The following is a 27183-nucleotide window of genomic DNA, read 5'->3' as shown; positions in this document are numbered from 1 at the left end:
TGAACCCAGGTCTTCATGCATGCTAGGCAAGCACTCTACCACTAGGCCAAACTCCCAGGCAGGTCAGAAGGATTTTAAAGAGATTGTCAAAGGAAATCACTAAAAGCAATTTAGAAAGTAAGATTTTACTATGCCTACTGATTTTTTTTCTTTATTCAGCCTTTCTGCATAGATAGTCTGTCGATACGCTAAACCACGTGGTGCCAGTGGCTCTTGCTTATAACCATAGCTACTCAAGAGGCTGAGATCTGAGGATCACAGTTGAAAGTCAGTCTGGGAAGATAAATCCAAAAGATTCTGTTATCTCCTGTTTAACCAGCAAAATGCCAGAAGTGAGGTAAGAAAAAAAAAAGCCAAAAGTGAAAATATGGCTCGGGCTTGAGAGAAAAAGCTAAGTGAGAATACGAGGCCATGAGTTGAAGTACTAGTACCAGTATACACATAAAAAAATGATATTCTATGCCAAAATTGTTCATGGCTGGATCATTGGAAGGCTATGTTCCTGGGAGACATTGGTTATTCCAGATTGTGGTAGACAGAATGAAGCTGTGAGGAACAAGATGAATCTTTCTAAATATACCCATTACACCTTATTTCTCTCTTGCTCAAAACCACCCTTGGCTCTTCATCATCCACATAGCAACACCTATGGTCCATACTGGCATTCTAGTCTGATCTGGGTTGGCTCTGCCGCCACTGTAGAGAAAACAGGTAGATCTACCAGGTCATCGCAGGCCTTGTCCACTCTTGTGCCTTTGCAGACATGTAGACAGCACAGACCATCTCCTCTCCTGTGCTGCTTTGTGTGGTTCAAGGATCACCTTTCTTATGTCTTTACCTTCCCTCTCTCCCTCCCTCCCTCTCTCTCTTCTGTCCTTTCTTTCCTTCCTCCCTCCCTTCTTTTCTTCCTTCCTTTGTTCCTTCCAGCCAGGTAATACTCCACCCCTGAGCCACACCTCCAGCCTCCTTATCCCTCCCTGTATGTCTTACCTACTGGGGAGTCTGAATGCTCTGTATCTCTGCTCTGTTTTCACAGGCCCTCAGTGCTGGAATCCAGGAGGCTGCCCAGTGTTGGATGGGCCCCTGCCTGCATCGAGCTTTCCCTGCTCAAGGTTTGTTGATGGTGATCTCCATGACTGGTTGTCTGTCTGGCAGGACAGGGCGAGGGAGCATGTTCCATTTACCCAGGGCCTGTGACACCCAGGGCCTGTGGCCATAGTACCCACATTTCAGCGTGTGTTTGGCTGCTAAAGTGACTCAGCTAACGTGCATTGCGCACAGCGTTCTCTCCTCTCGTGGAGGCAGGACTAGAAGGCCAAGGTGGGAGATGACAAGGGTCATTCCCGTTCTAGATTCCAACCGTGCTGAAAAGAAGTGAAGGGTGGGGGGGCAGGGCGACTTCCAACCGTGCTGAAAAGAAGTGAAGGGTGGGGGGGCAGGGCGACTCCCCGGTGCTAATCCCAGCTTCCTGTCAGGATTTTCCTTGACTGCTGCTCGGGCCTATCTTCGGATGGTCACAGCTGCCGAAATAGATCTCCCCTCTCACCTGTTCTTAAGCAAAGGAAACCTTGCTAACTTCCTGTCAGAAGGATGCGGGCCTTGGTAACCAAGGGGCGATATGGGGACACAGGGCTCAGCTGCCCACCTTCTCTACCTTGGGTGGGGGTGGGGGCTCAAGGGCTCATTTTGGCCAGGAAGCAGGGAGTAAACAAACAGCTACAGGGAGAAAGAGCCCCTGCCTCTCCTGTGAATTTGGCCCCAGTGTGCCTTTTCTGGTCTTGTCCTCAGGTTGCCCCTCTCCTGAATGACAGGGTGCAGACACTGGGCCTTCCTCAGTCACCAGCCCAGCACCTTGAGCCTACTCCTGTAACATTCCCTGTTCCTGTTGAACTCAGCTGCTGAGACGGGGCTCTGAGACCTGGAAATCAAGCCTGCGCAGTTAGTCGCTCACTCATTCACTCAATCAAAAGTAGCCTCTGGTGCAGTACTGGGGGCTGGATGCCGGTATAGGGAGGAGTAAAGCAGGAAGCCCAGACAGCTCCAGTTCAGGGGAGGGGCTTGCAAGTGAAGCAGGGGTGGAGTCAGGCCTTGAGCTCCTGGGGACAAGGATCTGAGTGGGAGAGGCAAAGCCGAGGTGGGAGCTTGGAGGCCCAGGCACCTGGGCGGGCCCAGGCACCTGGGCGGGCCCAGGGTGGCTAGGAGGAGCTCTGCCTCAGTGTCACCTGTGTTGCCCAGGTAACTGCGACTCACAGGAGCAGACCATGGCCTCTGGGGACGGCAGAAGTTGGGGGAGCACCTCACCACAGAATACAGCTCCGACAGTGAGTGCATTGAGCCTGGAAGCAGAGGCTGCCTTTACTGGGGTGCCTGTTGCTGAGGGGCTGGATTCTGAAGGGAATACAGGAAGAAGATGAGGAAAGAGAACCCCCCACCCCGCCCCAATTGAAAGAAAGGGGCTAGAGCTGGGAAAGAGGAGGCCCTGGAAAAGGAGAGGCACTGGAAGGGGAATTGGGTTCCCACGATGTTCTCTTGGTTCATGCCCCCAGCCCTGGGTGACCATCCTGCAGCCTCTCCCATGGGTCCCACCCATGCCCCCGAAGCCAGGCCGTGTGAAGGAAGGTGAGATTTTGGTGTCACCCTTCCATTCCCTCTCTGCCCTGTACACTCTCTCACCCCTTTTCCCCTGCTTTTGGAGCCTGGGAGCTCTGAATGGTAATGACCCGGATGCAGGGGTGGGGGCAGAGGGGTAGTGGCAGGTGGGGGAAGCACGGATAAACATGCTGAACCCCAGGTGTGCTTGCTGAACCCCGGGTCTGTAGACCTGCTGGAGCTGATGATGCTGCAGAATGCGCAGATGCACCAGCTGCTGCTGAGTCGCATGGTATCGGAGGCACTGAGCCCAGGCCCAGACTTGGCTGGCCCGCAGGTGCGTCGGGGTGCGGGCCACACATGGAGATCCTGGTCCAGTCCTCCACTAGAGAAAAGGTTTGGGGCATGGAGGAGCAGGAAACCAGGGCATAACCTCTCTGGCTAAGTCCCTCTGGCAAGGCTCATGTGCCATCAGGAAGGGAGGGGTCTTCAATTCCAAGCCCTGAAAGTTCCCTTCAGGATTTCTGGGCTTCAGGCCCAAGGAGAGCAGCTACCATTGGGTCTTGGTGTTTGACAATAGCCATGGACGGCTTCAATGATATTTGCAGAGCAAGTAGATACATAAAAAAACAACTAGGAATACAAGCCCACCTGGCTGTGACTGGCACAGGGGAGGACATAGAATGCATGCCCAGAGCGTGGTGGGGAAGGGTTCTGGGAGGAGAGCCCCTGGTGGCCTTCAAACCAGCCCTTGAGAACCAAGTGGAATTTCAACTCTGGGTTGAGGGCTTGAAGGGTGCTGCAGACAGGAGTGAGAACCAAGGAACACACACAAAGGCGCCACGCTAAGGTCCAGTCTCTTTTGCCAGCATTGGGTGTCCTAAAGAGGTTAGGAAGAATGAGAGCTAGAAGGAGAAGGAGGGTAAAAGGGGTCAGGGGAAGACCAGACAGAAGGAGACCATGAGGAGCTGCTGTGGCTCAGGAGACACAGGTCTCAGGAGACCCCAGGATGAGGATCCCCCCCCACCCCCTCACTGAAAGGCAGGGCCATCTCAGTAGATTCCCAATCCCAGCTCTGAGATCACACTTATTTATGTATGGCAGTCCTGGGGTTTGAACTCAGGGCTTTAGCACTTGCTTGACAGGTGCTCTTAGCACTTACCATGCCCCCAGCCTAGGTTCTGCTGCTTATTAGCTATGAGACCTTAAGCAAATTGTTTAACCGCTTGGAGCCTCAGTTTTCGAGCCTACAACATAAGGAATAAGCATGTCCAAAGTGCCTTGCCTGTGTGTAGTGAATGTTCACAGTCACTATGGTCACCGGCCTCTGATGTGGAGATGGAGGGGCAGAGCGAGCCTGAGCCTGGGTCACCATCTTCCTTCCACACTTTGTGCACACCCAGGTCTACCTGGGGGGCCAGTATGAAGAAAGGGAGGAGCAGCTGGACACCCGAGAGGAAGGACCTTTGGTGTTCCACCACCACTACCTGCCCTCCTTCCTGTCCCCCCTAAACCCCCCCTCCCCCTGGCCAGCCCCTTCCCTTCCCCCTCCTCCAAGCCATCTCCACAGGCAGGATGCACCCAGAATTCGGCACCTGCCTCCCGCCTCTGGACAAAGAAGGGTGTAAGTGAGCTGCCAGGGGTCTGCCTCCTGCTCTGGGGCCGGGGCTGGTCTAAAAGAACTGGTAGGGACTTGTGGGTGAAACCCTAGAGGCAGCCCTTGGGCCTCTAAAGGGCTCTTTCTTCTCTTTCTCCCACCTCAGGAGAGATGTGCCCCCACCTCCTCCGCCCAGTGCCACTGAGACTGTGGGTGCAGATGTACCCCCCGCTTCAGGTAGGGGGCCTGGTGGGAAGGCAGTGGGGCCAGGCCTGGGAGTTGAGCAGGGGGCAGGAGGGCCCTGGGTGGGGAAGGGAGTACCTTCCATAGCCACTGTGGGCACTGTCCTGTCTCCTTCGATGGGCCCTCCTGAGGCAGGAGGGAGGCCAGATGGGATGCTGTCTCCTTAGACTACTACGATGCCGAGAGCCTGCCATGAAGAGGATGCTCACCAGGCCTTGCCGGCTTCAACAATCAATCCTGGAGTCTTCCGCAGCTCTCTGCTATCTGCTCACTCTGCACCCACACTCCAGCCTGTTGCCCCAGCCCTCTCCTCTCCACCCCACTGCCATCTTGATCCAATCTCTGTTCCTCCAAACCCTGTCCAGGGCCCAGAAGCTATGTGAGACCAACATGATCCCACTGTTGTGTCTGCACCAAAGCCCAGCCCATCTCTGCCTTCCTCCACTCTGTCTGGGATGATAAAGGCTGCAGAGTCACCTTTTGGCTTAGTGATGGTATAGGAAAGGAGGGGAGCACTCCTGTCTTCCAGGAGGTTAAGGCCTCCTTAATGGCTGGCTAGACAGAATCCTGCCAGACCCTAGAGCTGGGCCCATGGTGATACCTTCACCCCAGGTGCTAATTGCTAGCAGAAAGGGAGTCAGGCCTGTGTGCCGCTCCAGGAGTGGTCTGAGGTTCCCGAATGCCCTCTAGCCCACTGGGGATGCCTGCCCTGCCCTCGAAGTAGAAATCAGTCACTCCTAAGTCCAAGGGTTTGTATTGAGGCTAGAAAAAAATATGTCCCCAGAGTCCCGTGCTGCTGTCACAGTCCTTCACCCAGGGCTGACGCCATGCTGGTCTCCAGTGTCAGAATGGTAGAGGTTAGGCGGCTCATACAGAGTGGGCCCGGAAGGCCCGAGGAAGCCGCCTCCAGGCAGCCAGCACCCCGTAGGTGCCTGTTCGCCGCTGACGCAAATGCTGGCCCCAAACGAAGCAGAGCAGGACAGATGTCACAAACAAGAACAGCAGAACCGACACGACGGTGATGATGATGACCATCTGGCTGTCTTGTATAGGCTCTGGGGAAGAACACAAGTCATCAGGGGCCAGCACCCTGCGTGTCGACCCACCACCCACTGACCGCCTGGGCTGTAGAGAGGACTGGGTCACAGTGTCTACCTCTCTAGAGGAAAGATGGCCCCACCAACCAGGCCAGATGTCCCTCTGCCAGCATCCCCAGAGACTGACATGTGGTGGCTAGCCACCACAGAATGGACTTGGCACAATCCAGATTAAGTCCATCCTCAGGCAGCTCCAAGGGGGCATCAGGGAAACTTCTTGGTGACAAAGAACAGTTTGGTTCATGCAGTATGAACCTTACTGTAGAGAGGCCCCAAGGCCCAAATCAGCAGGCAGCCTTGATCAAGGTCATGTCAACAACTAGTGGAGTTCTCTTGACTTTTAGAACAGTGTGGGCCCAGGCCAGGGACCTAGAGAACCAAGGAAGAGGAGAAAGGACTCAAGGTCGAGTACCCCAGTCCATCTGAGAATGGGAATCTGGAGTTGTCTGTCCCCAGAGGTTAAATGGCAGTGTCATGTCCCTTACTCTGTCCGTGGTGGCCCTTACCTACGTAGACCTCAAGGACCTGGGGCTCCGAAATGGTATGGAAGAGGCGCCCACCAAGAGACCGCAGGTCCAGCTCAGCCTGGCAGGAGAAGTTCAGGAGGCCATCCTCTCTCTGAGCTGTGCTGGTGAAGGTGGTGGTGGCCTCATGGGAGGCAGACAATGCATCCCTGAAGGTCTGGTTCTGAAGAATCTCCTTGCCATGGAACAGGGTGAGGGTGAGGCTCTGGAGGGGTTTCACAGCTGGTACCCTGCACTCGATGGTGAAGGATTTGCCCACCGCTACCCTCGAGGGCTTCAGCTTCAGCATGACCTGTGTGGGACGCTCTACAAGTGACAAAGGAGGGTGGTGTGGTTAAAATAGGGAGGCATGTCCCTACAGGCTCCATCTGGCCAGGTCCATTTCATAGTATTTCAGGTCCCTAGCTAGACTGGTGGGAGAGGAAGTGGGCTGGGGCCTAGTCTGCTGTAGTGTAGAGAGAAGGAAGGAGTTCAGTACAAAGTACCACAACTGTGTGGTAATTTTATGGTCAAAATTTGGAGATAAGACAAGGAGAGTTGACAAAGGGGAAGTTCAAAAATTATACAGCCAGTTGGGAAATTACATAAGTTTGAATCCGTCTCCTTCCCTTCTAGATATCAAAAACAGATGTCAAACCTTAAAGTTATTATTAATTATGTGGAGAGAAACTTAGAAGGAAGAACTCATTGAAATGGGATCCTTAAGGAATTGGCTGAGAAATTTCTCATTTAGACCTATCTTGTTTCTTCTGGGTCAAGTTCATGTTCATCCTGTTTCCTTACCTACCAAACAGGGCCTGTGCTGGTACTCTAGCTTTTCCCTTCCCTGCCCCATATAAGAAGCTGGATTCAGCACATGCACATCTTTCTAGACATTGTGATAGGGAGGGCTTTCACCTTGGAGCCAGTGTTGAGAAAATGTTGTCATAGGCATGTGTATGTGCGCATGCATGTTTGTATCTATTTGCCATGTGTCCTCATTTGCAGAGAAGTTCATCACTTGACACCTTATCTTTCCCCTGCTGAATTAAAAGGGTCTCAGAGGGGCCAGGAACGTGGCCTAGGGGTAGAGTGCTTGCCTAGTATGCATGAAACCCAGAGTTCGATTCCTCGGTACTACACACACAGGAAAAAAAAAAAGCCAGAGATGATGCTGCGGCTCAAATGGCCTTGAGCGAAAAGTGTCCAAGGACAGTGCCCAGTTCCTAAATTCAGGTTCCACAACAGGCAAAAAAAAAAAAAAAAAAAAAAAGCCCGGTTCCACACTGCTCGTCATGGATGTAGTGTGCTTTGGCAGCTGAGCTGTATAGGAAGCGCAAGGAGCCCTGAGTTGGGAAAGGACTTTTGAATCTGTATAAGCCTCAAAACTTGAGTGGCCTACTTCTGAATCTAATCAAGTTGGTGGGCAGATTCTGAGCTCACTGGCCTCTTCTCACACCCAGGAGCCCAAGGAACGGGGGGACCATGATAAGAGGGTCCAGGAACAGTAGCAGACCCCAAAAGAAGAGGGCCCACACCAGCCACTCACCGTACACACTGATGCTGAGACTCTTGGACTTCTGCTTTCCGTCGCAGGTGAAATGGCAATACAGCACCGTGTCTTGGGAGATGTTGGAGACCAAGAACTGTTGCCACTGAGGGTGGCTGTCTATGAGAATCCTTTGTAGGGCGGTCTCCAGCCCCCCTACATGAGGCTGGAGACAGCTGGTGCTACAGTTGACTTCCATAGACCCTCTGATCTCAACTGCCTGCTTCTCTGGCCACATGTACACCTCAAATGCCTGTCCACCAGACCCTAGAAGACAGAAGCGCCAGGAAGCAGCTAGCTCACTGCCCACCAGCACAGTTCTCTGTCACCAGCAGCTGGACTCAAGGTCCACAGGCCCCAAAAGAAAGGCCATGGCTGGACCCTCTGCACCTTTCTCTGTGTCAGACCTAAGCCTCAGAGCTACACCCAGAAGGCTGTCCCCAAACCTCTCCACACCCCTGGCTGGAACTTCCTCCAGCCCCTCTGCCTGCCAGATCCAAAACCAAATTCCTCAAATCCATCTCCCACCTCCTTCAAGACCCAGACAAGCATGCCCTCCTCTTTGAGGAAGGCCCCTTGCGAATGGAGGTGACCTCTGGACTATGGTCCTGAGTTAGTCCTTCTTTCCTTTTTTCCACAAATGCCTTTTAATCATTTGGCAGATTCCAGCACTGTGCTAGGCCAGGAAGAGAGCCAATGACAAAGATCAGGCAGAACATCTGGTGTGTTGGGAGGATGCGAACCCCAGGGAAAGGAAATGTGGAAGAAGAGGGTAGGGAGGGGACACCATTTTAAACCATGGTCAGAGAAGGCCTCACTGAGAGGGTGCATTTGGACAATGACAAAGGTGTTGGGCAAGGCCTTCCAGTGCAGAGAGCCTCCATGGGAAGCACGGTTGGTATGCTGGGACCAGCAGAATTGGGTAGGTAATGGTCAGCAATGAGAAGGAAAGCAGGGGAGATGGGGACAGACAGGTAATGAACTATTTCCAAAACACCCTGTTGTGTCAAAGATTCAGATTCATGTTCTAGTAGGCAAGGCCCAGGTATCACACTACAAAGTCCCATACAGAACAGGTATTTAGGAGGTATCTGATTCTGCATTGTCCACCACTTCCATTATCTGAGGACCAGGAAGGTGCTAGGTCCCCAGCTGGCTGGACTCAGTCTGTGTCCTAGGTTCTTCCTTCTTCCCCTCTTCCCCACATAGCTTGCTCAGCTTTCAGCCAGTGGCAGGAGAGCACAGTGGTGCACACCTGGAATTCCTGTTACTTGAGGGGTGAAGGCAGGAGGATCAGAAACATGAGACCTGCCTGAAAACAAGAAGCAAAAAGGGCTGGGGACAGGGTAGGAAGGTCAAGTGGTAGAATGCTTGTCTCCAAGGAGGAGGCTCTGAGTTCAATCCCCAGTCCCTCTCCTTGATCCCAGCAACAAAAAGGGGATAGAGGGATTTGTAAGTAGACAGATCCGGATCTGAATCCAGAGTTCACCTTGTGTGGTGAGTTCACCAAGGCAGCAAAGCCCAGGGCTATGTGCTTCTCTAGGTGAGCCTCAGTTTCCCCATCCGTCTAGTAGCCTAGATTCCCTTTTCTTAAGTTGCCATGAGGAGTCAATGAAAAAGTCCTCAAAGCATGTGGCAGACTGCCCAAAGTACATGATGGCATTTTCCCCGCAATCCCTTTTACCTCCTGAAAAAGATTTCATTTTCGCTTTGACCACAGCCAGAAGGTGATATTGTCAGCTCTCCCTTCAGCCGTTCTCAATGGCACAGCCTCATCTTCTCTTAGATCCTTGCGTCCCTTCACCTTTTGTGCTTTCTCCTACCCCTTACCATTCGTTCACAAGCTGGGGGGGGGGGATTTTCCTGCCTGGGGTCCAGTGGACAGGACCACACCTAGATGGCTACATGTGGGGATCAGGGATGGGCATCTGGCTTACCTAGGCAGCCGAGCAGGACGAGAAGGGCTGTGAGCAGGCTCCAGAAGCCGAAAAAAGTCATCTCGGGTGGGCTCCACGGGGTCGGAGGGAACAGCCAGAGGCTCTCTGAGGGAGACGATTAGAACAAGTTGGGGAGCAGTGGCTGGAATCGCAGCCTGAAATCCCTCCTGTGAGCTGATGACTGCATTTCCTCTCATTATGTGGTCGGGAAGCCACGTGCACAGGCCTTCGGGCCCCCAAGAATCCAGGCAGAGGAAGCTGGGAAGCGGCTGATAAGAGGGAGTATAGTCAGGACCGGGCCAGAGATGGGAGCACATGTGTGCAGGCCCACACAGGATGAGTGTAATGATGCATGTGCGTGCATGATCCCTGTGCACTAGATGTGCCCAGGACACAATGACACCTCCAAGGTATACTCTGGTGAACCCCAGATCCCACAGGACGCCTGTTGGAGACCCCTCTGGGAAGATAATATTCAAAGTCAGGCCATGAAGTCACCTTAGCAAAGGAGCCAAGACCAAGGCTTGTTGAATGAATCCTGGGAAGAAACTTGATACTCTTTTGGTATAGCCTAGTACACATTTTCATAAACCTTAATGTCCTGCCCAGTTCTCAGCCCCAACCTGGGCTTGCTTTAGCTGATTCAGAGAGCCTGTGGGGCCCAGGGTCTCAGGATATGATATCCACTGACATCTTCGTACTGCAGGCCCAGGAAAGCAAGGGCCAGTCTGGCAGCAGCCTGTCTCTACACCCAGGCCCACTGCCGGGCTCTGGCTGTTAGCGTTCTCCATTTTACCCCGGTCTAGAAGGGTGAGTGCCTGAGGGACTGCACCTATTTCTTTTTTTGTTTTTGATTTTTTGCCAGTCCTGGGGTATGAACTCAGGGCCTGAGCACTGTCCTTGGGTTTCTTCCTCAAGGTTAGCACTCTTACCACTTGAGCCACAGCACCACTTCTGGCTTTTTTCTGTGTATGTGGTACTGAGGAATTGAACCTGAGTCTTTGTGCATGATAGGCAAGCACTCTACCACGAGACCAAACTCCCGGCCCAACTGCATCTATTTCTAAAAAGACTTCCTAGCCAGGAATCCAGCAAGGAGATGGACTTTGGTGGGCAGGAAAGCTTTCACCTTGACTCTCCCAAGTCTTCCCCAGATCCCTTGGGACCGTGGCACATGAGCAGGCCCCTTTTGCTTTCTCAAGGGGACCTCAGCAGAAGCCTTTCCCAAGGAGGCTCTAGAGTGCTGGCAGTTGAGAACCGGCTCTGTTCCTGGATTGGGAGAGCTCAGCAGGTTTTGCCCCTTCTCTCTCTGCTTACAGCTGTTACGCACAGATGTCAGTCCGCCTGAATCCAGGGAAATCCCTGGAGGGTGCAGCTGGCTTTGAAATGATGCAGGGAGGAAGGGGCAGGGCTGGGGGTCAGCAGACAGGAGGCCCAAATGGCAGGGTTTGTGCAGTCTGATCTCACCTGGGGCTGGCAAAAAGCTGCAGGCAGGAGGCTAAGGGGGCGGCCCTGAGTCTGGACAGCTGGGGAGAGGGATGGGAATTGCTGCTTGGAGACGTGGTGGCCAGGGGAAGTGACAGTAATAAAACAGCAATGTGTGTTACGCTCTGCTTAATAAAGGGAGACAGTGTAAGGAATTTGTCATTAGGTGATTCATAGTGTGTATCCACACAAGCTGAGTATTGTATTCACTTCAGGTGTATAGTACAGTTTTAAAAGTCTTTCTTTCTCTTTCTTTTCTTTCTTTCTTTCTTCTTTTTGTTGGTCATGGGACTTGAACTCAGGGCATAGGTGCTGTCCTTGAGTTTTTTGGCTCAAGGCTAGTGCTCTGCTACTTTGAGCTACAACTCTACTTTCAGTTTCTGGTGGTTAACTGGAGTTATGAGTTTCATGAACTTTCCTGCCCCAGCTGGATTTGAACCACAATCTCAGATCTCAGCCTCCTGAATGGTTAGGACTATAGGTTATGAGTCCCCAGTGCCCAGTTTTTGTTATTGTTGTTGTTTGTTTGTTTGTTTTTTGTACTGATCCTGAGGCTTGAATTCAGGATGTAGACACTATTGGCACTATCCCTGAGCTTTTTTCCCCTCGGGCTAGGATTCTACCACTTGAGCCATAGTTTCACTTCTGTTTTTGTTTTGTTTCTGATAATTTACTACAGGGAAGAGTCTCATGGATTTTCCTGCCCAGGCTGACTTCAAACCATGATCCTGAGATCTCGCCCTCCTGAGTAGCTTGGATTACAGGTAAGAGCCACAGACACCCAGTTGTGCACTACTTCCACGTAACTGGCAGCATCGTGGATTTGTTTATGCCAACACTACTACAAACATGTGAGGAATGCACTGAGTGACATAGGAACTTTCTAGATCCACTGTCAGAGGACTACTGTAGTTAGTATACGTGAGCCACCATTGACAGATACGGCTCTGTGTTCATCTGGCTGGTTACCCTCATCAACATCCCAGATGGTAACTAATCAGCCTGCTAACTCTGCAGAGTATTGTTGCTATTCTTATCTTACAGATGGGAAACCAAGGCACAAAGAAGTTAAGTATCATGTCCAAGGTCACATCTCTAGGGAAGAGTGACGTCACTGTGAGGGACTGGGTCAAGTCCCACCACAACAGAGGGAGAAGATGCTGTATTAGAAGCTAGAGTCCCTGGAGACTCTCAGGAGAAAAGTGTAGGATAGCAGAGGCTAGAGAAAATTTTTGGACAAGTCTCTGGTATGACCTATTTATAAATAACAATAAAAAAGGTACAAGCCTGGTGCCAGTGGCTCATACCTATAATGTGGCTTCTCATGAGGCCGAAATTGGAAAGTCAAAATTTGAAGCCAGCCTGGGCACACAATTCCATGAGACTCCAATCTGCAGTTAATCAATGGAAAGCTACAAGGGGAGGCGTGGTTCAAATGGACAGAGCTCCAGCTCTGGGCAAAAATGCCAAGCAAGTCCTGAGTTCAAGCCTCAGTACTGGCACAAACAAAAAGAAGGGACAAATAAACCAATAGATACAAGAATGAAACCAAACTTACAATATTAAAAAGCTGGGCACTGGGGGCTCACGCCTATAGTCCTAGCTACAGGTGAGTATGAGATCTGAGGATCACAGTTTGAAACCATCCTAGGCAGGAAAGATCATGAAACTATCTCAATATAAAAAAAAAAAAAGCCAGAAGTGGAGCTGGGGCTCAAGTGGTAAAGCACTAACTTTGAGCAAAAGAAGCTCAGGGACAGTACCCTGGAAGGAAGCTTCCAGGAAGGATGCAAGGAAGGAAGGAAGGAAGGAGAAAGGGAGAGAGACAGAGGGAAAGAGGCAGAAAGAAAGAAAAAAGAACAGGAGCAGAAACAAAGTAGTATGATGGTGGCTTTCAGGGGAAATGGGAAGCCCAAGTGGGAGGCTAAAGAAGGAAATGGGCGTTGTTATTTAATGCATACTTTCAACTTTGTAAAGATTGGTCCTGGAGATAAGTTGCAAAGCAATGTGAACATGCTTTACTTAAAAACTAATAAATAAAATTTTTATGTGTTGCTATAATTAAAAATAAAACAAAGGAAGACCATGAATAATGTATGCCATAGACTATGGAAAGAAGTAGAACAAAGCTCAAAAAATCTAACATTAGGGGCCAAGAGCATAGCCTGGTGGTAGAGTGCTTGCCTAGCATGCGCAAAGCCCTGAGTTTGATTCCTCAGTACCACATACACAGAAAAATCCAGCAGTGGCACTGTGGCTCACAAGCACTATCCTTGAGCAAAAAGTGTTCAAGGATGGTGCCCAGGCCCTGAGTTCAAGCCCCAGGACTGGCAAAAAAAAAAAAAAAAAAAAAAACCATGACTTTAGGCTCAAAAAGAAATAAAAATGCCTGAATGGTTCTTAGATACTGAGTTGGTAATCTAAAATCTTCCCACAAAGAATATGCCAGGTTTAGGTAGTTGTACAAAAGTTCCAGTAAATCTAATTTGATTAAAATTCTTTCTGAGAATGGCAAAAAAAAAAAAAAAAAAAAAAAAAAATCAGGGGCCGGGAGTTTGGCCTCGTGGTTAAAGTGCTTGCCTAGCATGCATGAAGACCCGGGTTCAATTCCTCGGTACCACATACATAAAAAAAAAAAAAAAAAGCCAGAAGTGGTGCTGAGGCTCAAGTGGTAGAGCTCTAGCCTTGAGAAAGTCCAAGGACAGTGCTCAGGCCCTGAGCTCAAGCCCAGGATTGGTAAAAAAAAAAAAAAAAAAAATCAGGAAAGGTATCTCCTAATAAGATAAGTACAGGATGAATAAGACACTAAAGCAAATCTTACTCATGAAGTGCAAAAATTATAAAGAAAATACTAACAACTCAAATCTGTCAGTATATAACAAATGTATGACGGAAACAAGCTGGATGTGTCTGGGTGCTGGTGGCTCTTGCCTGAAATCCTAGCTACTCAGGAGGTGAACATCTGAGGATTGTGGTTTGAAGCCAGCCTAAACAGGAAGGTCCATGAGACTCTTATCTCCAATTAAATACCAAAAAAGCCAGAAGTGGAGCTGTGACTCAAGTGATAGACAGCTAGTCTTGAGCACAAAAGCCCACAGGCCCTGAGTTTACGCCCAGGACTAACACCAAAACAAAACAAAAGCCCAACCCAAACCAAACCAAAACTCGACCAAAAAACAGACCAAACAATCAACCAACCAAATTACCCAGTGCTGGAAATACCTGCTATCCCAGCATTCAGGAGCAGATGCAGGAGAGTTGCAAATCTGAAGTCATACTGGGTTACCTATTGAGATCTTGCCTCAACAAACAATTGATCCACATATAAGACACCACATCTAAGTTGTGATCCTAACAGTAGAAGTCTATGCATGTTATTCACTTTGGTAGAAATACAGACATGGGGCTCTCATGCCCAGCTGCACAGACAGAGGATGGCTTTGCGGTGTATAAGCTTACATTCGGATCCCAGAATTCTCTGAGCTTTTTGACTGAGAATCATCTGTGATGATTCAGGGGCTATTTATCTGCTTATGCCTCTCAGATGTGTGGGAGAACTAAGATGCAGCGAGGACTGGAGCTAGCGGAGCTGTTCTGGTGTCCTTATGTCCAGTGTGCAGCTTTACGAGGCCTGTCAGAGACCCCAGCAAAACTGCCTCCCTTTGCCTACAGTAGTTAACTCAGTCCCACTCCTTTCAGCAGCCTTCTTCTCCTTCCCTGCCTTCTCCTGTCCTTCACCATCTGCTTTCTAGAAGCATCTGTTCGTTAGCCTGCCTAAAACTAAACCTTGTTCCAGACTCTGCTTTTTGAAGAAATTCTGACTAAAAACTTACATTGATTTAAGAAAAAAAATACCAGCATTTCAACACATAAGAACACACATGCAAACATAGATGATATCCAACATCCTTTCATGATGAGAAGCACTTAGCAAATGAGAGGAAAATTTCTTGAACTTAAGAAAGAAAATTTAGATACAACTTAAGTATTACTTTTAGTGAGTAAATCATAGAATTTCCTTTGAATGATGTCTACCTCTATTGTACAATGTATCAAAGGTCCTAAACCATGCAGTAAGATGAAAGAGAGAGAGAAAGAGAGAGGAAGAGAGAGAGAGAGAGGAAGGAAGGAAGAGGAGGAGGTGGAGGAGAAGGAAGGAAGGAAGGGAGGGAGGAAAGGTTGGAGGAAGGGAGGGAGAGAGGGATGGAAGGAGGGAGGGAAGGAAAAAAGGAAGAAAGGAAGGAAAGAAAGAAGGAAGGAAGGATAAAAAGATGACCTGTGTGAGGGCCGGGAGTTTGGCCTAGTGGTTAAAGTGCTTGCCTAGCATGCATGAAGACCCGGGTTCGATTCCTCGGTACCACATACATAGAAAACAAAAAAGCTGGAAGTGGTGCTGAGGCTCAAGTGGTGGAGCTCTAGCCTTGAGAAAGTCCAAGGACAGTGCTCAGGCCCTGAGCTCAAGCCCAGGACTGGCAAAAAAAAAAAAAAAATCACTTCTAAAAAAAAAAAGATGACCTGTGTGAGTGTGAGCACAGTTTAGGAGACTCTCTAGATGAGAAGGGTTCTCTTTTCCAGGATAAATTCACCATGAGCTCATCATACTTCCTGGGAAAGAACAGACTGTCCCTTCCATTGCACATCACTTCAGATGGCCAGGGCCATATCCCACTTGGAACTATGAGTAAGGAAACAGCTAAACCAGACAAAAGAGCAGAAGAGGAAGGACAGGAGGAAAGAAGTAGCTCATTGGAGATAAAGACTCTTCCCAATTTTCCTACCTGGGCTGGCTTCAGAGCCTCAGATCCTCAGATCCTCAGATCCTGGGTAGCTAGGATTACAGGTGTAATTCTAATTGGGAACTTTATGGAGAAGGCAGTGTGGGAATTAATCTTGATCACTAATTGGATTGAGAAGCCGTAGATTAGTAAAGCACTTTTTCTGACTGTGTCTTGGACAGTGTTTCCAGAAAGGAGCAATTAAAGGGGGGAAGACCTGTGCTGAATGTGAATGGCCCCATCCTGTAGGCTAGGACCCAGGAGGAATAAAAGGGGAAAGAGGAGAAATCCCAAGAGAACAGCTTCCTGGCTGCCATGGTGGGAATACTCTGAGCTGCCATGTCCTCCTGCCATAATGAAACTGTAAACCAGAATAAATACTTTCCCCTTTAATCAGTTTAGGTTATTTTGTCACAGTGACACAGAATAAACCACTGTGCTGGTCTGCTTAAAGGCACAGAGAAGAAACTTCTTGGCTATGACCACTCTATAAAAACTCTTCGTAGTGACTAGGAACCGGTCATTTAGTCAGACCTCTTCATACCTGTCAATCTGCCTAACAATTTAAAAAATACCAGCAGAGTAATTTTGTACAGCAAGCGCAGTAGGCATGAAAGCTGGATGTAAAGGTGGGGGTAAGGCTGATCCACAAGCAGAGGATTTTGCTTCCACAGGCCAGATTCCTGCTCTGAAAACAAATCACATCATGCCAGGGGCAACGAATATTACCATGCATGCTGAGTCTTCTGACTGATCTTCCTTCCTGCTTTTGAGCCTCTGTTTCTTCAGCATGGCAGGAGTGTGTAGCAAAGCAAAACCACATATCTCATGGCTAGAAAGTAAAAGAAAGGAAGAAGGATCTGGAAGGTCTCACTTCAAGTGCAGTGTCCTTCAAGTGCAGTCCCCACTGATCTAAAGACTTTTTATTAGGCACAGCCTCTTAAAAGGGTTCTACTATCTCCCAATGGTGCCAAGCTGGAGCCTAAGGCACACAGGCCTCGGAGAGACATTCAAGATCTAAACTATAACAGTGCCACTATCCTATTTTTGGAAAAGGACTCAGGAAGTGGGCTTGAGTCACAGAATTCGTGGCTTTCATTGAGAAGTCACCTGTCCCGGGGGTCTAGTCCAAGTCACCAGCATTCTTTGAAGCAATCTTAAAATTTAGATAAGTCTGAATTTCAGTCCAGTTTGGTTTTTGTTGTTTTGTAAATCATGAGACTTGAACTTGGGGATTAGTGCTGCTCCTAAGCTCTTTTATTTTTTCAGATTTTATTAACACTGATTTTTACAAGTATTCAAGAAGGGAATCTCTATATGCAATCACTGGCACATAAATTTTAGAACACAATTAAAATTAAACTGAGGGTTTGTATGTCATAGATACATATTAATCTATATAATAAAACATTATGTCTAAAAAATAAAATGTCTAAAAAATAAAACATTATGTCTATAGAGTATATTTCCCATCATATATTTTTATGTCTATGTAGTTCTGTTTATATCTCCAAGACCATGTCCATAACCTTGGGTACTCAAATATTCAGTCATCGCCCTTGTACTGTGTGGATCTAATATTCATATATCAAGGATACCATGTGCCTTTTGTTCCTTTGATCTTGACTTATCTTGCTCAACATGATTTGCTCTAGTTTCATCCACTTCCCAGCAAATGCCATCATTTTATCTTGTCTGGTGGCTATGTAGAATTCCATTGTATGTATGTTCTGTATTTTTTGCATCAGTTCATCTGTAGTAGGGCATCTGGGTTGTTTCCATCGCTTGGCATTGTGAATAGTGCAGAGATGAACATGGCTGAGCAGGTGTCCTTATCATATCCTGCATTATGCCGCTCAGGGTAGATGCCCAGGAGTGGTATGGTTGGATTGTAGGGAAGGTCTATTCTCAGTTTTTTAAAGCAATCTCCAATCTGCCTTCCAGAGTGGCTGTACTAGTTTACATTCCCACCAGCAGTGCAGTAGGGCTCCTCTTTCACCACAACCTCACTGACATTTGTCGTTGTCTGAGTTCAGAATCTTGGCCATTCTAATTGGGGTAAGATGGTATCTTAGGGTTGTTTTTATTTAAATTTGCTTTTTGACCAAGGATGATGAGCATTTTTTCTCTCATTTTTTAACCTCTTCTTTTGATGTCTCTCTTCAGTTCCCTTGCCCATTTAGTGATTAGATTGTTGGGTTTGGGGGTGATTAGTTTCTTGAGTTCCCTGTAGGTATTGTAAATGAAGCATTTGTCTGATGTATTATTAGTAAATATCTTTTCCCAGTTGGTTGGCTGTCTTTCTACTTTAGTAGCTATGCTTTTATCTGTGCAGAAACCTTTTATTTTTAGGTAGTCCCATTTGTTGAGTCTCTCTCCAATCCTGGGACCCTGTTGTGACCCTGGGACTCTGTTCAGGAAGTTTTTGCCTGTGCCTTTGACTTCTAGTGTCTCTCCTACTCTATCATATAGAGTAGGAAAGTTTCAGTTTCAGGGTTTCAAGTCTGATATTGAGATCTTTGATCCATTTTGAGTTAATGCTGTGCAAGGTGGAAGGCTGCCTGAGCTCTTCTTGCTCAAAATTAACTGTATTACTTTGACCAACAGTGCCACTTCTGGTTTTCTGGTGGTTAACAGTCTCATAGACTTTCCTGCCGGAGCTGGATCTAAACCACGATCCTTACATCTCAGCCTCCTGGACAGCTAGGATTTACTGGTATGAGTCACTAGTACAGCTCAGTTATTTTTAGTATTTGCAATTGCTGCATACTGTGTGTGCATATGTGCATATACAGACACTCTCCAAGGTAATTCCATCATGTGTGACATTGACAACGTTGTGGGAAATCAGAAAGCCCCCGAGACATGATCTGGTTTGGTGAATTTGGGTTTAGTCGGAGTGTGCTGTGGAGAAAGAACAGGGGCTGTCATGAGGATACTGCAAGATCATGAACACCCAAAATGAGGAGAGGAGCAAAAGATTGGAGGGGGTTCCTCTTTGGAAACAGTCCTTCTTTTGGAATGTAGACAAAATACTTTGTAAGGATGCTCAAGCTGAATACAGCTCTGAATAGAATACCAGACTCCTCCTTCACTTCCTATGGCATCATTTGGGGCAACCCTCCTCTGGAAACCACCTCCCTCAACTCTGTGGGCAGAGCATAGCCTTGTGTCTGTTTTTGCCTGCAAGGTGCCTGGCAGATTTCTGTCAACAACATGCTAAGCAAATGCTTATCAGACTTAAGTGAGCACCTTAGTTTTATGACAGATGTGTGTGTGTGTGTTTTCCAGTCCTGGGTCTTGAACTCAGGGCCTGAGCACTGTCTTTGAGCTTTCCTCAAGGCTAGTGCTCTACCACTTCAGCCACAGCACCACTTCCAGCTTTTCTATGTATGTGGTATTGAGGAATCGAACCCAGGTCTAGGAGAGCACTCTACCACTAGGTCAAACTCCTGGCCTGACAGATGTGTTTTATAGCAAGAGGTCTCAGACTTGAACATGTCAGCATGCATGGTTGGAGGGCTTGCTAAAACAGAAATTGGGGCTAGGCACAGTGGCTCACACCTGCAATCCTAGCTACTTGGAAAGCTAGAAGTTGTGAGGTTGTTGCCTGAACATGTACCTGTGTGCTCTGTGGGTTGTGCCCAAAGACATATTATAAAGCATGAAATAGTAAGTATACTATTTCATAGCTCCAAGATCACTCCCAGTGTATGTGTTGTTACATGTTAATCTTCACATAAGTTTGTGAATATTACATAAGTGAGTATCAGCTAATGAAGGAATTATTTTGATGAAACCTAGGCCTTTGGTCTTCTCTACTCTGGACCCTGGTTTTCATCTCTGAAGTCTCAGAGGGAAGAATCAGCATCTAGTCTGATAGAGACCAGAACAGAGACTGGATGTTAGCGCCCTCTAGTGTTAGAAATGAGCAAGTATCCTGTCATCTACAGTAGTATAAAAGGCAAAGTGGCTAACATTCCTTTATGACCATAGGTTAACTTTGGAAAGGGTTGAGAGAACCTGTTTTTAAAGGACAGCGCTCTATGTGAATTCACCGATAAAAACCTCAGACGAAAAGCTGAGAGGAGAACCTAGGAGGTCTAGGAAGTCTCTGCCAAGGATGATGCCTTTTTTTTTTTTTTTTTTTTTGAGACCATGGGTATTGTGGCATGGGAGAGAATAAAATCTAGATGTTCAACTAGGCATTCAGATGGTAAAATGGGCTAGGTCTTTAGGAAGATACCAACCACAGCCTCACAGAGAGAAGGCAAATATCTATACAAGTTAAAATGATCAGGAAAGCTCTAAATTATAATCTTTGTCCATACAGCAATTGGGTATATTTAGAACATCCTGAGAAAGCTCATTAGGAAAAGAAAAATCAAGTTGACAGATGTTCTCTGTTCTTAAATTTTCTAGTACTTCTTTTTTTTTTTTTTGCCAGTCTTGGGCTTGGGCTCAGGGCCTGAGCACTGTCCTTGAACTTTCTCAAGGCTAGAGCTCTACCACTTGAGCCTCAGCACCACTTCCAGCTTTTTTCTATGTATGTGGGACCAAGGAATTGAACCCGGGTATTCGTGCATGCTAGGCCAAACTCCTGGCCCCTTTCTAGTACTTTTTAACTGTACTTTTCTGTTTTCAGACCATTATTGTCTGTTCTTAAGTTTGCCTTAAGACGTTTTGTGGGTCTCTTGTGATCTCCATTTCCCAGTGTTTTCTTTTCTCAAGGGCATGGAGACTGGCTATACCAATGTTGCAGATGGGATCCTCAGAAAGGGCAATTCTGGCCACCGCTTCTGCTTATCTGGATTCCTTGGCCAGAACTCTGGATTGTGTGTGGTGAGCATGGGCATGCTCCTGGGTAGAAACTTCAGTAGCTTCAGTTCCTTCTGTGGGGAGGAAGGGAAGGCCCCAGGGGCATCAGCTATCAGCTGCTCTGAGAATGGTAGGTTTTAGGGTTCTCTTGGTGAGAAGCCTTGTCCTGACTCCTCCAGCCAGGCTGCAGCAGCTTGGCGCAGGGGAGGAGGAAGCGTATTGGGTGGATCCTAAACGGCCAGCAGATTGTGCTCTTTCCTCAGCATGTGTGGCATGCGTAGCTGTCTTGCAGGCTTTCCTATGTCCCTGACACTTAGTTGGCCTGCTAGCTCACTGGTTTTTTTTTTTTTTTTTTTTCTTTTGCCAGTCCTGGAGCTTGAACTCAGGAACTGGGCACTGTCCTTGGACACCTTTTGCACAAGGCTAGTGCTCTGCCACTTGAGCCATAGCACTACTTCTGGCTTTTTCTGTGTATGTGGTACTGAGGAATCGAACCCAGGGCTTTGTGCATGCTAGGCAAGCACTCTACCACTACGCTACACTCCCGGCCCCTCACTGGTTCTTTACCTCTCCTGACACCTTGAACTCTGCTTTGGAGCCTGATTCTCATCAGGTTAGTCCCAACTGGTCATCTAGTAATTCAGCTCCCCCCCCCCATAACACTTCTGGGAACTTTCTGCAATATTCCAAGGAAAGTTTTTCCTCTAAATAGTGCTCAGGGAGGATGCTCCACCCACTGGGTCCTGCGTGAGCACCAGGAAGTACTCCTTGGAGCTGAGCCAGCTGCCCGCGCTGCATGAACGCTGTGTGCCCAGGACACAGTGGGACTAGAGTGCTACCTCTGAGCGACACTGAGTCTTTAAGAAGACAAATTGACTCCCAAATCTAAAACTACTTTTATTTGTATTTGGCTCAACAATAAGTTGCCATCATTGATCAGCAGAATTATAAAACTGTACAGGAGGTACAAAAATAGGCTGTTTAGCTTTGATAATGACCTCTTACCATCAAGCTTTAAAAATACACATAAAAAGTTGTACAATCTGGCAGTTTATAAAATAGAAAGCTAAAAAGGATTTTAGGTTCCATAAAGAAGATTGTATCACATGATCAACACATACCAATTAACGGTTCACAGAGAAGACAATGGCACAGGATTTCAAAATGAAAACAAGATCACGTAAAAATTAACACCCCGACCAAATTACTAACCCTTTAAAGATAAGACTACTGCAAGACAGAAGGATACAGTATAACTTTTCCTTTTCCAGTTTTAAAATGGTCAGGGATGTTGTCCAAAATAGATCTGATATGCTTTCAGCAAGTGCAATTGTAACTGGTTATACTTCAAAGTAAAAATTAAATAAATATAAATAGGTTCAATAAATAGATCATTGCAAAAGAACACTACACAAGGCAAACAGGTGAGAATGGCATGAGCTGACTGGCAATGCTGAGAAGCCCCCTCCCTGTCACAGCTTTTAGGGACATGAGGAAGGAATACTGTGCCCACTGAGCCCAAAGAACACAGGACAGACAGTGAGCTCATGGGGACTTCAGCTGGCAGTGGGGTTGAGGCTGCTCTAGGGAAGGCTCATTGCAGATATGCCCTTTGTGACTTTCCAATGAATACATGAAAGAGTCAAAAGTGCCTAACAAACCAGACTTATTCATGTGAAATCATTCTTTCATAAGGAAAGCAAAGAATAGGAAAAGAGTGGACACTTTGGCCTAGAAGATAATTGGCCCCCTCAACCCTGAAATTTGGGCTCCTCGCATAGGATGTCTGAGGACTTTCGTCCAGGAAAAGCTAGGTCCAGGCCAGCTGTGAATGTCACTGTTCCTAGATGTGGAAGGGTAGGAAAGAAGGGCTAGGAGACAAAGAAGTGCAATTCCAGGCATGCCCACAACAGAAAGCAGGGCTAATGGGGAAACTTCAAATGGTTCTTTCCAGGGCTGCTGGCTCTTTCCAACCAATGCAGAATGAAGACAATGGGTGAGAAGCAAATGAAGATCCAGTGACTACAGAGAGTGGAGCCATCAGGAAACCACATGTGGCCAAACTCCTATCCCTGAAAAGACAGTGACCAGGAGGTCATTTCTGAAGGGGGTGATTTAATTCATTACTTTTATCAGACAAGAAAAGACCTGCCAATGATCACTGAATCACAACTCACAAAGCCTCTTCACAAGTCAGGTCAGCCTAGTGAGGAACTAAGTCTTCAGAGTTGATGTAAGGAAAGCGGCTGCACCCCCTGCCCCTTGGACCTCTAACATGATACTACTAGGCTGCGACTGGCCAGCTGTGACTGTCTCACAGAAAAGAGCCTAGGACAACTGCTTCACGACATAAGGAGTCATCTCTGTAGCCATGGGCTCATGTTCAGCCACTAGATGGTCTAGTGGCATACCATGTGACGCCACTGTTTCCAAAAGTGCAAATGCTTTGGTGACAATGAGATGTGGTGATTTTAAAGATAAATGGAAGATTTAAGAAGCAACAAGAAAAAGGTGTATACTAGAGAAAGGTTCAACACAAGACTTAAACAAGTTCTAGTGTCCTTTGATTCTTGAAGGCCATTCAATTCTGTTTTCTGGATGAAGACAGAGAACAGCCTTCCAGGAATGGTAAAAGCCTTGTAACTTGAACTAATGACACACAATGCTAGAGAGCTCAGCCTTGAAGAAAGTCTCCTACCCCATTAAGAGCCAAACATTAAGAGCCAGACTTCTAGTGTGAATATATGAAATGATGCTCAAGATGTTTTCATCGAAAGTGTCCTGAGGTCTCTTTAGAGTGCCTGGGCCCCTCACCGGACTGGAGCCAATGGAGTCTCAGACAGGGACAATTCTAGGGCAGAAAAGGGGCAGCCCCAAACTACACCTTTCCCCAGCTATTAAGGTTTTCTTTGTAGCCCTGGGACTCACTTGTCAGCTCTTTCATAAGAAGCTTTATGACCTGTTTCCCTAGCCTTCAGGTCCTGCCTAGCTTGGCAGAGTAAATGCTCAAACAAAATACAACAAATAAAAGAGTTTACGAAATTGAAGTCCTTAGAAATTCTGGTAAGTAGAAAAGGCATTTGAAAAAGTTTTGTCTCCTGGCAACTTGGAATCAAACAGTGGGGACTTCTAGAAAGCAGCTGGGCATTAGTCAAGAGGGAAACACCACAAGAGCAGGGGGAGCAGCAGTCCCGTGGCACTCCTGTTGGGTCAAGCTGGCACCAGCCCTATCTCCTCACATTTTCTCTTGTACTGTCATTTCTTGAGTCCACTGGCAAAGTGGACTCAAGGTAGGAGACGTCCCGGGAGCCAATTATGGGGCCACGGTTTCATGGGTGGGGTCATCGATGAGTTTCAAAGATATAGGGTCTTGTTAAGAAAAAATAAAATGGCCACTCTGGCCACTATGAAAGCAAAGGAATTGAATTCTAGAGGCAGAATAGGCTTTGGATAAATGGCCCTGATGCAAACATATCCAGAAAATCTCCCGTAGGAAGAAGCAGCAAGGACTTCTGTCTATGTGAGAGCCGACAAGACCACTTTCACCAGGAAACTCACCTCAGCTCATCAGCAGTGATCCTGCACTGGCTGGAAGCGCCTCCCAAAGACTACAGACCCTCCCTGGGCTCGATCCTCTAACCTCACAAAGGAGACACACTGGAATTCTGATTGTAAAGTGAAAAATGACTGTAAAGCGAAAATTAAGGAACATCGCTTTGATATGAATACATTTACATAGTGTTGCTAGAATGTTTTACTTCTAGCATTAGAGAGAGTTCTCCATGGGAACACTCTTGAGAGGATGGCAATTTTTGGTACCATACAAAAGAGAAGATAATATAGCTTGTATTTCTTCTTCATAAGTAAGCATTTTAACTCACTTAGGCTAATAGAGCTTTCTATAGTAAGATTAAAATATAATTATTAAAACTTGCTAGGACCATAACAGCTGGCTCATCAAGCCTGTGGTGACCCTGGGGCCTTGGCTCCCAATGCTGGGTCCTAACTCATTGTATGTGTCCTGATCTGTTGGTCTCTGGGACAGAGGGATCTTGCCACTGGCTCAGGAGCTTTCTCTGAGTGGTAAGGAGGCTCCCTTTGGGCTGGTCCTCATTTGGTATTGAGTCCTGGCCCTGTCTAGTCTTAGCCACCCTCCTTGATGGACTGTGAACACTTCTGACCCAAAGGACTCGGACATAATCTACCACAGGTCACAGATGTGCTGGGCCAGCACTGCCTCCAGAACAGAGTGTTCTCTATGTCTTCCAGAGAGCTACAGACACACTTCAGGGGTCTGTGTGACAGTTCCTGACTTCATGCTGGATGGTCACAGCTTTGCTGCCTGAAGCAATACTGGTGACCATTAATCTGGAGGCTAAGGGCACATTTACAATCAATAAGGTGCCTCCTGTGCCCAGGGCGATACTTGTGAATGACCTCCTGGATGCCCTGCACCTCTTAAGCCCATTTCCAGCAGAAGCACCTGCTGTATCCCAACACACAGGCAAGCCTTACTCCCTTTCAGAAAGGCCTCTACACTGCTTCCAAACAGAGATTTTAAAGTGAAATGTTAGTCGACAAGAGTTCATCCAGCAGGTCAGTAGTGCTCCTCTTGCAGCTCCTGGGATGGGCCTTCCTTTGCAGCCATTCCTGACTATAAAGCTTTCAGGGCCAGCCTCTTCCCAGCTCCCTGTAGAGAGGGGCCTCTTTCACCTCCTGAGGTCAGCATTAGCCTCTGCTGGCTGCACAGTAGCAGCTCAAGGCACTTGTTTGGGAAGCCTGGTCTCCCTGCTAAGCCTGGAGCTGTAGAGGTCTGGACTGCAGAGGCCCACAGTCTCAGCTGTGGCCATCAGACGGGAGGGGTCACGTGCTCAGAGGGCGTCTGTAGTCACTGGGGGCTGGGGCCCTGGGGGGTCGTGGAAGTAGTAGGGCTGGAAGAGTCTCTCATGGCTGCATAGCTCCATGGCCCGATAGGTATGTGAGAGGAGGTGGGGGAAGCGTGAAGTGAAGTAGCGAACAAAGTCTTCGGGGAGGGAGCCCAGAGTCTCCCGCACCTCCACAGGGAGCTCCCGGTAGTGGTGTTTCTGCAAATGGGCAGACATAGAGGATTAGCAGCTGGAAGAAGTTTGGTACCCAGCAATCCATCAATCCATCCATCCATCCCAATCATCCTGCTTGCTTCCCCTCTTCAGGAAGAGGCTCAAAGCAAGTAAGGCCAGCCAGGGAGAGTAGAAGGAGATTCAGTACTGGAGTATGGATCTGACAGGGGTGCACAGGCTCTGTGAAGGTCAGGACCAACAGTCCTGATGGATACAAATGGAATCAAGTCATCTGGAATTGAAATATCTGTTGAAGTGGGCTTGAAGGCCACTTTGGTGTGGCTCTGTTTCTTAGTGACAGGACAAGCAGGGTCCCTTCCTCAATTACCTGGAGACCTGACCCCAGGTAGGAAGGGGCCTAGATGTTCCTGTTAGACTGTGTTTATACAGAATTGTGAGACAGAGGGCACCATAAAAGTCAGTAGAGAGACTATGAAGGACAGAGGCTCTAAGAGGCTCTTCCCCAGAGCTCAGCTACTCCAGAGAGAAAAATCTGTGTGAGGGAAAAAAATGGTCTCCAACTTGTCAAGTCCAGCTGAGACCATCCAGCCTCTCAGAGGCAGAATCTGGTACAGAAAAAAGAATACACAGGAATGGATACGCATGGGCACATCTGTTGTTGCCACCTCCCCTGCAGGACCCATAGACCTTTACCTTATTTCTCATGGCTCGGAGGAGATCTCTGACAGAGCCACCTTTGTAAGTTCTGAATTTACGCAGATCTAGAAAAATGATAAGGATGGCAATGATTAAGCAAGCAAGAATTTTTTTTTTGGTGGGTCATGGTCTTGAATGCTGGGCATGAACACTGTTCCTGAGCTCTTCAGCTCAAGGCTACTGCCCTACTCTTTGGGTCACAGTGCCACTTCTGGTTTTCTAGTAGTTAATAGGAGATAAGAGTTTTTAGTGCCCAGGCTAGCTCTGAACCACAATCGTCAGATCTTAGCCTCCTGAGTAGCTAGGATCATAGGCATAAGCCACTGTGCCCGGCAATAACAACTTTTTAAATGAAAACACTCCCTAGAATTGTAGGAACACAGCCACTAGTCTGAGCTATAACATTATACCATCCTCTGGTTCATGGAAGTTAAGTGCCAGTCCGTGGATCTGAGAGTGATGTTCATCTGGAGTCCACCTCAGTCCCACTGCGGTCAGAAGAGAACCCCTACATTATCATACCATCATTAGCCTGTCATTCTAAGCAACCAATACCAGACATCTATCGCTGTAACCAAACCCGAGGAATCCCAACAGGCTGGAATTGCCCTGCTCATGCTAACGTCATAGGAATGGCTTGTGTTTCTAAAGTGCTTCTTTGTGGGCTGCACATGGTCACCTGTCTGGAGCGGGACGGTGATGTTCTCCCGCCAGTCCATCTTCACCACGGCTCTCCCGCCTCGCTCTAACTGCCTCACTATCGGGCCATCCAGGGACTCCTTTTCTATTCGGTCACTCACATCCTGTAAAGAGAACAAGCACAGATGTTGGTCA

At 47.8% G+C, this 27183-nt stretch overlaps 3 protein-coding genes across 7 annotated transcripts in view; 1 reads left to right on the top strand and 2 right to left on the bottom strand.

Moving 5' to 3' along the window:
* Positions 1-1055: 1055 nt before the first annotated feature.
* Positions 1056-5184, top strand: Prr29 (proline rich 29). 3 transcript variants are annotated; one of them, XM_090349941.1, is made up of 8 exons: positions 1056-1112; positions 1789-1938; positions 2236-2321; positions 2547-2619; positions 2820-2926; positions 3993-4213; positions 4353-4423; positions 4597-5184. In XM_090349941.1, the coding sequence occupies exons 3-8, from the start codon at positions 2262-2264 to the stop codon at positions 4623-4625; spliced, it is 561 nt and encodes a 186-aa protein (XP_090206067.1). In that variant the 5' UTR covers positions 1056-1112; positions 1789-1938; positions 2236-2261; the 3' UTR covers positions 4626-5184. The 3 variants fall into 3 exon arrangements, with proteins under 3 accessions (XP_090206067.1, XP_090206070.1, XP_090206069.1); XM_090349944.1 differs by lacking the exon at positions 2547-2619 and having other exon boundaries at positions 2792-2926; XM_090349943.1 differs by lacking the exons at positions 1056-1112; positions 1789-1938 and having other exon boundaries at positions 2186-2321.
* Icam2 (intercellular adhesion molecule 2) lies at positions 5168-16545 on the bottom strand. Its single transcript, XM_090349940.1, has 5 exons — positions 16505-16545; positions 9516-9620; positions 7579-7845; positions 6033-6356; positions 5168-5484 (listed from the first exon to the last, which is right to left on the bottom strand). The coding sequence occupies exons 1-5, from the start codon at positions 16509-16511 to the stop codon at positions 5297-5299; spliced, it is 891 nt and encodes a 296-aa protein (XP_090206066.1). The 5' UTR covers positions 16512-16545; the 3' UTR covers positions 5168-5296.
* A 1689-nt stretch (positions 16546-18234) lies between these two features.
* Ern1 (endoplasmic reticulum to nucleus signaling 1) overlaps positions 18235-27183 on the bottom strand; it is a 97991-nt gene continuing 89042 nt past the window's right edge. For 2 of the 3 annotated variants that reach the window (XM_090349938.1, XM_090349937.1), the window contains 3 exons: positions 27029-27152; positions 26347-26414; positions 21322-25677 (listed from right to left, as the gene is read on the bottom strand). In XM_090349938.1, coding sequence (XP_090206064.1) covers positions 25465-25677; positions 26347-26414; positions 27029-27152 — 405 coding nt within the window. In that variant the 3' untranslated portion in view covers positions 21322-25464. Of the gene's footprint in view, positions 18680-21321; positions 25678-26346; positions 26415-27028; positions 27153-27183 lie in introns of those variants that run through there. The other variant, XM_090349939.1, reaches the window with a different exon arrangement.

Source organism: Megascapheus bottae, chromosome 17, assembly GCF_031878675.1.
Source record: "Megascapheus bottae isolate mThoBot1 chromosome 17, mThoBot2.hap1, whole genome shotgun sequence".
NCBI classification, from domain to species: Eukaryota; Metazoa; Chordata; class Mammalia; order Rodentia; family Geomyidae; genus Megascapheus; species Megascapheus bottae.
The sequence above is the reverse complement of the archived record's forward strand: the minus strand, read 5'-3'. Positions and strand labels throughout refer to the sequence as shown.